Source organism: Melozone crissalis, unplaced genomic scaffold (assembly GCF_028551555.1).
Source record: "Melozone crissalis strain CALT ecotype California unplaced genomic scaffold, PUWL_Pcris_2 ptg000027l_1, whole genome shotgun sequence".
NCBI lineage: Eukaryota > Metazoa > Chordata > Aves > Passeriformes > Passerellidae > Melozone > Melozone crissalis.
Window position 1 is genome coordinate 27,811,452 of NW_026535805.1, and position 15,895 is coordinate 27,827,346.

Sequence of the window (15,895 nt, forward strand, 5' to 3'; positions counted from 1 at the left end):
GTCTGTGAGGGGACTTTTGTAGTGAACAGTTTCAAAGTGTCCTAGATTTTATAGGATATCTGAGCTCTTATGTCTGCCATCCTGTGAATTACCATCTATAAATACTACAAAGGAAGCACCAAAGATGAGAAAGATTTTCGCACTGGTTTTTATTAGTTTTGGGTTTTTTGAGAATGATGCTTAGTCTATGAATATTTAATTAATCCTCAATTAAAAATAATTTTATTGATTCCCAAGGAAATTATGGGATGTAAAATGTGCATTTTAGCCTGTTTTTCATTTCATCTGAATTGGCTGCAGAAGCACATTCATGAGTAATTGTCATTGATTTTGCAACCTACCGCCCCAAATTATTATTCCCAAAGTAAAACTGTTGAAACTTATGGGAATAAAGACAACCTTTCCTCATGTGCAGTTCTTGTTTCTGGTCCCATGCCAACATTAGCAATAGATAGAAAGCCCTTTATTGAGTCAACATGGATGTGAAATTTATTGCTCTATTCCAATTGTTTCTTTGTGCTGTCCACATCGTAAGTGCCTTGTCCTGATATTCCTCTGACTGGTACTACCTTCCCTTTCCAAACCCTGGAACCCCCACTGGTAACAACATTGATGGTTCTTTAGCAAATGTGTTTCTTACTTGTTTTTGTGGTGTACTCAATGTTGTTTCTTCTGTATGTATTTTGTTTTGATTGTTCTGTTTCCTTTTCCAAAAAGGGGGGTTCGAAATCAAAGACATGTAGAAATACTTACTATTTTGCAATTTTTTTTCATTTAACACTCATACTCCTTGCCATTCCACTGTGAGTCACAAAAATCTTGAAAGTGCAATGTTTTTCTCTTTTGGAGAGCGTTATTTTACTTCTATGAAGTACAAAACTTAAGATGTTTGTTAAGGTTACACTTAGATTATTTTACTTATTTTCCCCCTTTTTCAGGAAAGATGTTTTTTCATGTTCAATTTTTAAATTTTTCAGCATGTCTTTCCTTTATTTCTCTTTAAATTCACAGAAGTCTTATTTTAATAAAATGCAATTTTAGAATGAGATAGTAACTCTTCAAGGACTTTTATCAGTCTGAGAGGTACACATGATATAATAACTAGCTGTACTGTGGGTTTTCACATCAGGGCTATTTTCAGCCATTAATAATGTGGAACTAATAAACATGCTTTTGACCTTCACCAACCTAGTTACACTTAAAGTAGATGTTTAAATTCTATGTAGTCCACTGTAGCCTGTATTGCAGATGTGTTTTCCACCTTCATAAAACTGTATTTGAATCAGTGTTTGCATTTAAAAGGGGACATAAATAACTTCAGAGAATTTCACTCACTGAGGAAACAAGTGTATTTCTTACTTGAATTAGATTGTTGAGATGTCAAAGGCGTTCACAATCCAGCCCAGTACTGTCTGGATCTTGTGATAAGAATAAATTCACTTGCTTTATTATGGGGCAGATTTGATCTTAACAGGCATCATAAAAAAGTCCTGTTCACATTTGAAAGCTGTAAGTATTTTTATATTTCTGTAATATGTACTATCGAACCCGTGTTTCTGAGTAGCGATAGAAGCCAGATCTTTTCCACTGGGATTTAAAAATTTAAATCAAGAAAGAGGTAGAGAATCATTGAACTTTGACACATGCACTTTCAATGAAAAAAAAAACCCATGTATTTAATTTTTCATTGACTTTTATTTTTGTTTTCTACACATGATACTTCTGTTCCTTTATGTCACAAACACAAACTGCCAATTTTGCAAAAGCTACAGGCTTAAAGCCTTTGTGTGTACAGCCATACCATTTACCTACAGCATGAGCAATGGCAGCATTTTAACATCTGAGCAAATGTTTGCCAGAATATATCCAATATCAAACACAAATTAAAAATTAAAGAATGTTTTTTCATAACAACCTAAATAATTCTATATGTAGTGTGTATGTTTCTAAGTACATTCTTTGCAAATCTTTGTGTGAACTGGCATGAATTTGTGTGCACAGCAGCAAAGGTTGCTCTCCTGAATTTTATAGAAAGAATGTATCTCTGTTTCAGTTCTGTAGTTGCCAGTGAGGTACCACTTGTAGTCAGCAAGTACAATCTGAAAATGAAAATTCCTGACCATACCAACATTGGTTCTTATCTGATTTTGATAAAATGTAAAAATTGCAAAAATGAAAATGTAAATCTTAGTGTGGCCAGGTGGTTTCAGATGGGCTTTTTTTGCTTCATTTTAAAATATGTAAAAATGTTTTTAAAGTAACAGGCCTTTCAGCTTTTGTGCAATGATGCACCTAAGACCTTCTGATTTTTAAGAATTTTGCAGTAACTTGTGTTCACGTTGTGATTCATTTACAGTGGAGCTAATTATAAGACCCTTCCAGGTCCTTCCAATAATAAGAATGGAATTTATTTAGCAAAAATTCCTGAAGTCCAATAATTGTACTAAAATGCAGAATCTGTATAACATTTTACCTTGAGGCTTGTTTTGCTTCTTATTGTGGAATATCTTACTTGCTAAGAGAGCAAGAAATACAGTGGTCAAAAATACTAAGCTGTAACTTATTCTGTAGTCTTATTCCTACAAATGGCTTTGATTCAGTGGTGCCTTAATACACGAGAAATACATGATTGGGCCTTTCATGGGCTTGATTTTCCCAAGCAAGTTTCCCAATGAGTTATTTTGTAAAGTCATTGCCATCTCAGCAGTCAAGCTGCAAGCATTATGTGTGTGTTAGAGGCTTCACCAAATATTTGGCTTTCTGTAATTCTTATTTTTGCGCCTAGTTCAACAAAGCATGTGACCCCACATGTAACTTCAGTTTGACAGGAGTTCAGTTAAATTGAAAAGAAGAAAGTAACTAACCCTGAGAAATCTTCTCTACTGTGGCATTTGGCCAGCAGCATATGAAACTCTCTTGCAGAACTGAACCTGCATGTAACATTGAATATTATTCTTCTAGGAGTCCAGCCCCCTCCTGCTTTTTGCCTTTTTGGGCCTATGTTGCATGTATACGTTCATCAGCACTGACAGAAATAGTAATTTGTTTTCCATTGTTTAATTAGCTGAAAGGGTTTTCAGTCTCCTGTGACTGAAAAACTGTGTGTCTGGGAGTTATATTTTCAATGGAGAAAAATGTCGTGGAATGTCATTCAAAGTATTTGACTCATTCTTGGAGAATCAATTGGGTATTTTTCGTGACTGCCTTGAGTACATGTCTAGAGTTAGGAAGAAAAGCATCTTATCTTTCCCTATGTTACAAGAAATTATGTTGACATATGCCTTAGGGATATATACCCTAAAAACCAAAATTTGTCATGAGAGCAACAGAAAAGTGTGAAATTTTGTACTATAAAATATTCACATCAGTTTTCAAAATACTTTTGATTTCTATTCCTAGTGTACTGAAGATTCTCACTTAAAAATTCACAGTCTGTAGACTGATAAATCCATTAGCTTGAAATTATAATTGCTCATGACTTTATGTAAAGTTAAACTTCTGATCATGTCTATTTTTACTCCAAATTGCACTAAATGCTGTTTACATTTCAGCTAGCACGAAGAAAATTAACTTGATCATAGCCAAATCTAGCCCAAACAGTGATGATCTAATTATAATAACATAGTAATCTGTAAATGTGGATATTGTAATTAGAATTATCTACCAGTAGAACAGCATGGAAGTAATTGTTAATTTAACTAAGGTATCTTTTTTTCTTTTTTTTTTTTTTTTTTTTAATTTGAATGCCTTTACTCACTTTTCTGGTCCCCTATTCACACACTAAGAGTCCTCTCTTTGTAGAGCCTAAATTACATCCCCTCAAAGAAAAATTCTTTCAAACTGTTTTGCAGTTTGCTTACATTTTTATGTCCCTCCTTTTTTTTCTTGTTTACAAGTAGTGCTTGTTACATATTAAAACTATGTGTATTGTTAAATAGTAGAAGTTTTCATGACTTCCACCTTTGCATACATAGTCAAAATACTTCCCCAATGTTCTATATGAGAATTTTCTGACTTTTGATAGATGGCCCTTGTTGCTTTAACACCTATTGTATTGTCCTTGTGTGTCATTTTATAAGATGTTCTATGTTTTCCTCAGTTGTGATTGTTCTCCTGGGTGAATGGTTATTTCTCCTCTTCACATGTCCCTGTACAAAGTTAACTGTATGTATTAATATACTTGAAATAATGATGTGTTAATCGAGGGCTTTTTAGTGTACTGTTTCCTGTGGGGGAGAAAAATAGGCTGAAGCTTTATTCATTTGGATATTAGTTGTTTACCAAGAAATTAACTGAAGGGCCTAATTCAGTAAAGCATTTTGGCACTTGGTCTTAATTCATTATATATATATTGCTTTATTTTGTCAAAGGAGATACTTCTACTTTGTGTCAGCAGCAGACAGATAATGAATCCTGAAATATTTCAGTCCAAATGGTTCTTGAGAGTGCATATAGCTGTAAATTCAATGGGTTGTTTTAGAATATTTTAAAATCAAATATTTTATTTGAGGACTTATTTTCATAACTAATTAATTCTCATTCTGTATTTTAAGTACCTTCTTTTGTGATGAATGGGAACGAAATTGATCCAACCCTAACCTTTGTATGTGACACAGCCTCCATGCCCAGTGAAGTCAAACAAGAATGTAAATCAGAGATTATTTGTAAAATGTTGCCAAGCTCATGCTGCCATATTTATATATCAAAAGTTAAGTTTTGTAATTGATTTTTTTTTATAACCAAATAACTATCTGCCAAGCATAAGTCATAGATGCTTCAGATAGATTGGTGGTTATAAATTTTCTCTCTCCTTCTCTCTTAATACTAATTATGGAGATTTTCTTCAGGGCTGTGAGGTGTTACTTGGCAGACTGTGATAACCTGCTTCCATCTGGCCTTTCTACAGGAGAAAAGGTGATGCAGGATGATGAGTTCACCTGTGACCTCTTCCGCTTCCTCCAGTTGCTTTGTGAAGGACACAATTCAGGTTTGTGGGCAGGCGAGATCAAGGTGACAATAACTGATGCTAAAAGCTCTTAATTGATGGAGGTTTGGCAGCCTTCATAAAATATTATGAAAGATGGAATAGCTGCTAGACTGTACATGAAGGGAAAATCTTTAAATGGAATTAAGTTGCCAGTGTTTTTTAACAGCCCTAATTTTATAGACAAGACAATTGTTTCCAAAAAAATGAGTTTTGGATCTTGACCTACTAGGAAAGTGAAATTTACATAGGAAAATATATGTGGTTTGTAACTTCTAGACATGGAAGATTCAGAGGAAAATGTAAGAGGAAGTTCTATTGATTGTCCTTTGGCATGTGTCTGCTTTCGGGTGCACACTGTTTCCCACTAATGTCAGTTTGAATTGTTTGTGAAGTTACAAGGCACACAATACCTTTCTTGAAGAAATGACATATCTTTTAAATATAAAAGAACACATTGAAAGTGCATAATTAAATTATTTTTTTATAATTAAGTATATTCCTATGTGTTCTCTCTGTCATTCTTCAGGAATGAAAAGAGAAAAAAAGGGATATTTTTCCTTTTTAGGCATTAGACATATTTCTGACTTAATTATCAGGATTTGTATAATTATTTGATTTAATTTTACTTAACAAAATATATTCTAAGTATAATTGCATTGATATTGATGTAGTTCTAGTCATAACTAGATTAAAGTAAGACCAAGTTACAGGTGAAATATATAGACAAGGTTCTGGCTTTAGAAGTTCTCTGGTATGTGATCTCAGCAATACGATGTCAAAACTCTTACAATGATTTATTGACAAAAACAAACAAACAAACAACCCAACTAAAAAAAAAAACAAAGAAAGAGAAGAAAATCCTATCCATGTCTCTAAGCTAAACTTTTCTAGACCATCGTAAACCAGAATTAATTTTCAGAAGTATTTCACAACTTAAATAAATTTAAATTAAACTTCTATTTGAATTTTTAGATTTTCAGAATTACCTGAGAACTCAAACTGGTAACAACACAACTGTTAATATTATCATTTCTACTGTGGATTACTTATTGAGAGTTCAGGTAAGTAATTTATATATGAGTACATAGATGAAAATATTACTTACTTCTATACAAGTTTTATTTGAGGAACACATTTATTTGTCATCATGCTTATTCTGGTCCCTGTAGCCCAAGCTGACGAGAAAGGCTGAAATTCTCTAGTGATTGTAGTTCTTTAAGAATTGCTACTTTGTTCAGGGAGAGTGAAAGGCAGCATACATGTGAAAGACTGGTTCCAGGCTTTATCCGCAGGAATGCCGATGGAGGCTGTTTACCAAGGAGAGCAGCAGAAGATGGGGCCATTCTCAGTGGGTCCCTGAGCACAGGTTTTGACTAAAATTACCTTGTGAATGAGAAGATTTTTGTATTGCTCAAGTTCAGTTTCAGTCAGCTGCTTTTTCATCCATGTTCTGATTTAGGCTGAGCACTGGCCGCTCTGTAAATGAGTGCCCATGTGCTGGAGTGGAGTGAAGCATAAGAATAGCACATTTTCTAAGAAGGAGAAAAAAAGGCAAAAGGAAAAAAAAACTGCAGAAGGCAGTGTGTTAAAAACCCTTTCAGTAATCTATTTTTTACTATCTCTCAAATCCTTTTAATGTGAGAACATTTAATTGTCACAAGACTGTAGAAATTAGTGAAAAAAATCTACTTTGTATCCAGATTGCAGCATGTGAATGTGAAAACATTTTGTTATAAATGTTCATAATTTTTACCTATATTTGTCTTCCTTCGGAAAATCACTGCACATGATAATATATTATGGTTTGGGGTTTTTTAAGTATTTATCTAGTTAAGTTCCCTTTAGCCATTCATTTATTTGCTCTGAGAATTCCAGACTTTGAAAATTTTTTTTCTTTATTTTTGTTTACAGTGCTGCTGTTATCAACATTGCTTTCTATCTTTTTGCACTCTGTAGAAGTTGTGAAGACAATACAATGATTTTCATTCCATTGCTTGCTTTGTTGAAAATTTAATAAGCTTGCCTTTGGGGAAGATGGAGAGAGGAATCATGCACACAAAGCAACATTTGCTCCCACTATTGACTAGGTGTCAAGCAGGCAGTATAAAGAGACATTGTTTAATGAACAGCATACAGCATGGCAGTACTACTGAGCACTCCCTTTCAGAATGCAGGTTGTTGTATTTCTAAGATCAGATACCAAGTCATCTAATTTTAATTTATTTTATTTTGAGGTTTGCTGTAGGGTATTTAAGTTATTTCTTTCCCTGTATTTGTTTTCCTATTGATTCCCTTGAGATGAAACTACAATTCTTGAAGTAGTACTTGAGAGTCGCTGGGTGGTTCGTTTAAAGCCTTTATAAACTAAATAAATTCTAGAACTAGAACTGTCTAACACTGTTTTTTGTTATGTTGATGAATATCCAGTTGGAGGCAGTTTGGCCACAGAATCTCTTTATGCTTCTCACAACTGTTTTTTCTTTAGGAGTCCATCAGTGATTTCTATTGGTATTATTCTGGGAAGGATGTTATTGATGAACAAGGACAAAGAAATTTTTCCAAAGCCATCCAGGTTGCAAAACAAGTTTTCAATACTCTCACAGAGTATATCCAGGTAAATTAATTTCCTCAGAATGTTATGAACTTGAAAGGAAATTCATCATACATTTAGCATGAAGATATAAAGTAGCTAGGTATGACATAGAAATATAATATAGATGCATTTATTCTTCAACATTATTTTAGTGCATTTGTTTATATATGAAGCTAAAGAATGAAATATATGTCTATAACTGTCACTACTCTTTAGAATTTTCTTTAAATATTTTTTAGCGCTGTGCTCTACAATATGCTGGGGGGAAAATCAGGAAACTGATTCTCTAATCCCTTATGTGAATTTTGCTTTAACCTTCTCTAAGGTTTTTCCTAATTTACAGAACTACATAAAGAAGAAACAGCTTGAAGATTTGTATCCCTTCAGCACTTATTGTTTGAAGTTGCAAACAGATACACACTTTGGGGGTCTGAATTTGTATATTGATACTTGGCTAAAACAGGCCAAGTTATTAGGAGGCATTATTAGGTTATTTTTTTACAGTCAGTGGTGTTATTAAATACATAATTCTAGATATGTTTAATATTTCATAGGAGTTTCTAAAGGACAACCCTAAACTATGCACTTATGTGTATTTCTTCCTCTTTTTGTTGAATTTCTTGCAAACAAACTTTGGTTTTCTTTTTTCTTTTTTTTGTGTTGCCTGAACAATAGGGGCCATGTACTGGTAATCAGCAAAGTCTGGCACACAGCAGGCTGTGGGATGCTGTAGTTGGTTTCCTTCATGTGTTTGCCCACATGCAGATGAAGCTCTCTCAGGTATCTTTTTAGTTTACTTTTTCCTTCATAAATCACTAGCATTTTTGTAAAAGAGAAACAAACATTAATAAAAACAGTTGGTAGAAAAAAATAAAACCCAGAGATGATAGAATACAATAAAATTGAGGGAGAAAATTTTAAAACTAGAATGGGTGTGAATAGCAGACCTGTAATGGGATCACTGGCCACAGATGCAAAGCAGATTAGATCAAACTGCAAACCAAGTATATCACTGATATTCAAAAAGAACTCTCAGTTCCGGTCTTCTATACCAAAATTCTCTCACAGTGTTTTCTGCAGTTTCCTTTTATGCAGGACTCATCATGTTCATTGATAGCTCCTGCGCTGAACCCTGATTCATCATTATTAAACCCTAGTTCAACACATGTCTGTAAACCTTTTTCGTATAAATGTTATGGTTTAGGCCTGGCAAAGCCAGGGCCCCCATAAATATACCTTTTACCTGATATCTGCTGTGAGATGTGGCCAGGAAATAAGCAAAGCAGGCTCCAACTTAAACATAAAGAGAAGTTTATTAACTAAACTACACACACAATTACTAAACTACACACACAATTACTAACCTACACACACACAGGGAAAAAAACAAGGAGAATGAAAACTACACAGAAACACTTCCTTATCCTCCTCCCACCAAATTCCCAAACACATTTACATTTCCCAAAAAATTATCCACACTCGGTCTGGCACCACCCTTTGGAAAAAAAAATCAAATCTTCAGCTCATAAGGGATAGACGGAGTCCTTCCTTGTGCCACGGACTTCTTGTCACAATCAGCAATCCGCCCGGTATCTTGCTATCTCGTGACATCTCCTTTCCATGCCGAGGTGCTCTCACCACCTGGCATGGGATGGGGCAGGGGCCTGCCTTCAGGGCCTTTTAAGAATGCCTCGTCTCGTTCCAAGTAGAGTACAGTCACATCCCTGGGACCTCTGTCCCCCCCCCATGTCTTCTATACCCCCTGGGGCCGAGGGGTCTCAAAACCAAACTCTCTTGACGCCGAGCCTCCGCTTCCCCCTGCAATACAGCCTCTGCATCACCAGGAAACAGTCCATGGAAATACAACAAAAAAGAGTCCAGCAAAAAACTGCCACTCCATCTTCCTCCATTCCTTCAACATCTCTCTTCTCCCTTTGCCAGACCCTCCTTACTGGCCTAATTTCCTTCCTTCATCTTCCACTCCTGTCCCTTTCCCAGGAAAGGCAATGTTCTGCGAAGCCTTCATTCCCCAAAGGGTTAAAAGTTCTCCCAGGCGGCCGGACTGCCCGCTGCCCCCCCCTTTCTCCTCCCAGCCGTGCTGCCTGCCGGCACATGATATCAAGTTTCAAGATATAGAGTTCGAGCACGGGCTGCATTCTCTGGGGGGGGGGGGAATAAACTGGTCGCTCAAGGGTCTGCCACCCTTCCTCCGAACCCGGGCCTACCGTAGATCGGCCACGTGGCTTTCCCCTCCCCCAGCCCAGCCAGCAACTGGGCCGGGGGAGAGACTTCTTCACGCCGGAAATCCCAAGAGGGCTCCGAAGGGCAAGGGCCCTGCTTTTAACCCCTTGGGTTCGTAGTCTCAAGAGGCGGATCCAAATGTCCCACTGGTCAAACTAAGTGCCCATCTTAAATTCCAATTACCCATTGGTAATCACAGCAAAACAAAATATCCCAGATGTCCCATTTCCGGTCAAACCACGACAATAAACCTTTTTCACTCTTTGTAGAGAGTAGTCAGACCTTATGAGTGAATTTCTTTTGGATGTGAGTACTCATTTCATAAGCTGTAGAAAGAGTGAAGGGGAATGGAAGAGACACTTATTTAGAGTGTGAAAATGAGGTGCAAGGAGTCCTATCCTTAAGCAGTGCAATTTTCAACTTCTTAAATTTTAAAAGAATTACTCATTTTAATTGAATGCACTGATTCTGATTTTTTGCATAATTTAATATGTTTAGAGAAAAATATCATAAGCTTGTACAAGTGTTATTTAGAAATACAGCTCTGAAGTCTCTGAGGTTTTACATTTCATTATTTGTCTCCAGAGGTGTCCATGTAAGTATTCTTTGCATAAATTGAAGTAGTCTTGATCAAATTATTTTTCTCCCTGCCCTTGGAACTTAATGGAGGAAAGTCGGCTGCTTGCTGACACTTGTGGACTTTGAGCTACAGGTACACTTCTCATTCTTTATGGCTACATAGAAATCTTCTTCCCACAAATGCCATCACAGTCAAACATGATTTTCAAGATAAATGCATTGAATTTCTCCTGAAGTGCATTTAAAAGTGCCTGTAGATACTGTTTTGGTTTTGAAACATCTTTGTTATTTAAAGAATTTTAAAATAGTCAGTGTTTGGGTAGGCCACGGTGAAGGCTATTGTGCTTCTTCCTCTTCCACTAAAGCAAACTGGAAAGAGGTATTTAAGTAGTTACTGACAATAAGGCAGACACGTGGTAGCTATGTGTTGCTTATGAAATAAGATGTGGCTATTGGCAAGATTTGCTTTTACAGTAATGACAAGTTTATAGTCTCAGCTGTGCCCAGAATGGCTTCACAGCATCTTTGATTACAGAATCTAGAAAATAACGATACTCATCCCGCCTTTTCAAAGATAGCCTAGCAGCTGTGCACAACAGGTGTGTGCACTTACTCCTGGTGTTCTCTGGGATGACAGAAACACTCCAAGTGTATAATTCCAAATGCATCACTATAAATAATGATGGTTTCTTTCTCTTGCTTGGAGTTCAAGCTTTTGGCTTTTGGAAGCTCTTTATAGGGTCTAGCAGGAAATACAAGAATAGTTATGGGCTCTTTTGTTCATTTATATTTATTACAAGAATATTTCAATGTGTTTTTCAGATTATGTTGAAATACCAGTTTTCAGAAGTGTTGAGTGTGGCTAAGTGGAGTTATAAGGAGTTGCTGTATGGCTTTGGTCTGTAAGAGGGACCTGCCTGGGCTGAATACTTGGGGTTTTTTTTCAATCATGAATTTCCAGAGCACTTTTGGAGAATATTTGAAGCAAGATTTTAACAGGAGCAAAATTAAATCACTCTTTTGTTTGGGTTTTGCAGTTTAGTTTTTTTTTTTTCCTTTTTTTTTTTTTTTTGCATTTGAATTCTCTATCTTGTACCAGGAAGGAACAATGTGATAATAGTAATACTTGTTAAGAATCTAAGGTAGAAAAAGAAAGTACAGTTTTCAATCCAAATGAACAAAGATAATCTGAGTTGTAAATAACTTTTGTAGTTAAAAGTTTTGTAATGAAAACTTGCAGGGCAAATCAATTAAAAATCTTGTTATTTCCAAATTATGCAGTTTGAAATCCAAGATCCAAATTGTCATTGTTGATGGTGGAGTGGGTGCTTTAGACAATATTTATTATAAAGTCTTTTTATTTGAGTCTGAAGAACAGAAAGAAAACCTTTTTTGTATTTTAAACTCCTTCACAGAAAGGGGTTTAAATGAAAGTAAACCCTTCCTTAGCTTCAGAATTTTAACAGTTTAAATTTAAGGAATTACAGAGGTGTGATTAAATCAATGTCCTCTGAGTTTTAATGATGATAAATTTATAAAAGATGAGTTAGTTATTAAGAAAATTGAACAGCCAGATCTTAACCAGAATTACTTACTACCCAGTATAAAAACTAAAACCACTGGTCAACTATAACACTAATTATCAAAGCACACCATATGAAAGCAATTCTGCTAATGCAATTATATACAAGCTAGTAGAAGAAATATTACATAGAGTTGAATGAATCTTATCGCACTTCATTTTGTGGTGTACTTCTTCGTCTTTCTCTCAGTCCTTGTAAAGTAACTGTGGAGAGGTGTCCCAAATCCAAGGGAGAAATGCCATATACATCAATTTTGTGGAAGAATCTAACTATGAAAGTGTCATGGAATTTTTATAGCAGAAAGAAGGCTGGCAGTCATAGGCCTCTAGGTCGGTTCAGCAGCTTATCTTTCAAGTCTGACTTCAAAGGGACAGGTGTGTGTTTAAAGATGGTAAGCCAGACCAGCCTTTTAGCGTATTGAACACTAAGAAGCAGCACTATGGTAGTTCACCACAAATGGCTTACACTGCTTTATCTCCTGACTGGGTTCCAGGGCAAGCAGATAAGCTTTATCAGGGCAAAGCATCCTGCCACAGCCATAAAATACCTTGAGTTTGTTGTACCACTCACTGAAGTCAAGCATTGCTCAAGTATTTGTTATCAATGGCATGATAGAACAGTGTATCACTGAGGAAGAAATTAAGTAGTTGAATAATTCTATCCAGACAGACTCCAGGCAAGTGATATAGTAAACTCATTAAACCCAATGAGATAAGAAGTGGCTAAAAATCAATTAAATGCATGTCTAAGGATATACTAATGGAATTTTATCAATAAATATTTTAACATTTTATTTCAACTTTCCTTTTTCCCTCCAAAAAGTTCAGTGACCTATAATGAAATTGCTCATTTTGAATCATGTTATACTTTGAGCTCTATCTGCTACTGGTGTTGCTGTTTGTACAATTGTCCATGGCTGTAAACTTGATGACGCCAAAAGTGACAACATTTTAGCTGACAGGAAACATTACAGAAGCATCACCTGTGACCTTGACATACCCAGTTATTGCTTTAAATCTTTTATCATGTTCAGTTTTGTCTTTATTAGATTACTCTTTCTAAACAGATGATGGTGTAAATATACTGTGAGGAGTTAAGAAATTAAGTATATTTTCACTGTATTACCATTTTTGACACTTCTAGCTTCTTAATTTCTAAGTCTGCTTTTTACAGTGTGAAATATGCATGCACATAAATAAATGTCAAAGAAAGCAATATATCATTTATATTTATATACTGTTTTGTTGTTTAGGATTCCAGTCAAATTGAACTATTGAAGGAATTAATGGATCTTCAGAAAGATATGGTTGTCATGTTGCTGTCTATGCTGGAAGGTAGAAAAATGTGAAATCTCTTTCGTAGTTGTTCTAGCAAAGTTTTTACCTTCGTAATTTTCTTCATTTGAGACATAGTGCTCTATATTTCTTTGCTTTTTTAATTTTCATGTCTCAGTTGTGAGAAGACCTCTCAGGTCTGAAAGTAACTGGGAGATTTAAGTAGGGTAGTTGACATAGGTTATGTTAATTCTGAATGTCAGAACTTTATAAAATCTGTAGCTAACAGAAGTTTGGGGTTTTTCTGTGAACTTGACTTATCTTTTGGGTTAGATGGTTAAATGGCTTTTACATTTAACTTGAAATCCGGAATTCTGGGGATGAAAGTGTTGGTCAGTCATTTTCTTAAAAAGCTTAATATATTGCATTTATTTTGGTAGTAATCGTATCCATAAAGAACAGACCTTATTCATCTAGTGACTATGTTCAAGGTCCTGAAATTTTGATTCCCCAGGCTTTAGGCTCATAGAAGGTTACTAAAAAGCAAAGTAAATTCTTAGTACTGTAGGCTGTGCTCTGTATGGAACCTACTGAGCTGCTCATCTAAATATTGGTGAACTAGTGACATTAGATCTGTCTTTGCTGCACTATAGGGAAATTTATTATATGCTACCCCACTTTTAGCATTGCATTAAATGTACAATCTCTCTCTACAGGCATTGTTAATTCTTCCTTTCTGTAATTGCAAATACTTAGTCACATTTTTTCCAAGTCTTAGGGTAGAGTTGGTAGTAAAAGACTCCAGATTTCATAGCTAGCTTCCTCATGTAAGTGTGTTATCCAATAATTTATCATTCTTCCTCTTTGATTGCTTCACTAATCATTATAATACACTTTTCTTTGCCAAAATATTTGCTGATGTTATCTCTAATATCCTGTCATTATCTCTAGGTAATGTTGTGAATGGAACTATTGGAAAGCAGATGGTCGATATGCTTGTGGAATCATCAAACAATGTGGAGATGATTCTGAAATTTTTTGATATGTTCCTAAAATTGAAAGATTTGACTTCGTCTGATGCATTCAAAGAATATGACCCTGATGGTAAAGGGATCATTTCGAAGAGGGATTTTCACAGGGCAATGGAAAGCCATAAGCACTACACTCAGTCTGAAACAGAGTTTCTGCTGTCATGTGCTGAAACAGATGAGAATGAGACTTTGGACTACGAGGAGTTTGTGAAACGATTCCACGAGCCTGCAAAAGACATTGGTTTCAATGTCGCTGTTCTCCTGACCAACCTGTCAGAGCACATGCCCCATGATACGCGCTTGCAGACTTTCCTGGAGCTCTCAGAGAGTGTGCTGAATTACTTTCAGCCTTTCCTTGGACGTATAGAAATCATGGGCAGTGCAAAGCGCATTGAACGAGTTTATTTTGAAATAAGTGAGTCAAGTCGGACTCAGTGGGAAAAACCTCAGGTAAAAGAGTCAAAGAGACAGTTTATATTTGATGTTGTAAATGAAGGTGGAGAGAAAGAAAAGATGGAGCTTTTTGTTAACTTCTGTGAGGATACCATCTTTGAAATGCAACTGGCTGCCCAGATCTCTGAGTCAGATCTGAATGAAAGGTCAGCTAATAAAGAGGAGAATGAGAAAGATAATCCTGAGGAAGAAGATCCTAGAATGGGTTTCTTCTCTCTTGTGACCATGAAGTCAGCTTTAGTAGCTCTCAAGTATAATTTAATGACTGTTATGAAAATGCTCAGCATGAAGAGTCTAAAGAAACAAATGAAAAAAGTGAAGAAAATGACCATGAAGGACATGGTCATGGCTTTGTTTTCCTCCTACTGGAGCATTTTGGTGGGCTTACTACATTTTGCTTGTAGTGTTGTCCGGGGCTTTTTTCGCATCATATGCAGTTTGCTGCTTGGAGGAAGCCTGGTAGAAGGAGCCAAGAAAATCAAGGTGGCTGAACTGTTGGCTAATATGCCAGATCCCACTCAGGATGAAGTGCGTGGCGAAGAAGAAGAAGGGGAGAGGAAACCAACGGAAGCTGCATTGCCTGCAGAGGACTTGACGGATCTGCAGACTCTAACAGAAGAGAGTGATCTACTCTCAGATATATTTGGTTTGGATTTGAAACGAGAAGGTGGACAGTATAAATTGATCCCTCACAATCCAAATGCTGGTTTGAGTGATTTACTGAGCACTCCCTCCTTAGCCCCAATGCCCGAGGTACAGGAAAAAATCCAGGTAATTGCATCTTCTATTTCTGATATCTATTTCTCTCTTTCATATGTTAAATATAGTCTTGAAATAAAACTTGCATCGTTGTTTTTCTGGGTTTTCTGACTTTTTTTTAAAGACTCATGTATAATTATTGATGTTTACTCTTTCTGATGTCACTAACTTGAATTTCCACAGCTTTCTCTAAGGACATAATATTTTCGACTGCTTTTAATTCAGTGCTAAATTGCCTCTCTTCATTAATGTAAATCAAATAATCATATTTTTTCAAGTTTTCCATTGTTTAACCAAAAAAACCCAAAACCCCCAAACATTCTGCATTTTGGGTATTCTTTTAACTAACTCTGTACTGTATAATAATATTTACACACAGTTTTATATCCTGGTTT

At 35.8% G+C, this 15,895-nt stretch overlaps 1 protein-coding gene across 4 annotated transcripts in view; it reads left to right on the plus strand.

Moving 5' to 3' along the window:
* Positions 1–15,895, plus strand: part of RYR2 (ryanodine receptor 2) — a 381,701-nt gene that overhangs the window by 340,080 nt on the left and 25,726 nt on the right. For all 4 annotated transcript variants that reach the window (XM_054280079.1, XM_054280080.1, XM_054280081.1 and 1 more), the window contains 6 exons: positions 4,907–4,987; positions 5,960–6,048; positions 7,473–7,601; positions 8,256–8,360; positions 13,236–13,317; positions 14,209–15,512. In XM_054280079.1, the coding sequence (XP_054136054.1) occupies positions 4,907–4,987; positions 5,960–6,048; positions 7,473–7,601; positions 8,256–8,360; positions 13,236–13,317; positions 14,209–15,512 (1,790 nt within the window). The remainder of the gene's footprint in view (positions 1–4,906; positions 4,988–5,959; positions 6,049–7,472; positions 7,602–8,255; positions 8,361–13,235; positions 13,318–14,208; positions 15,513–15,895) is intronic.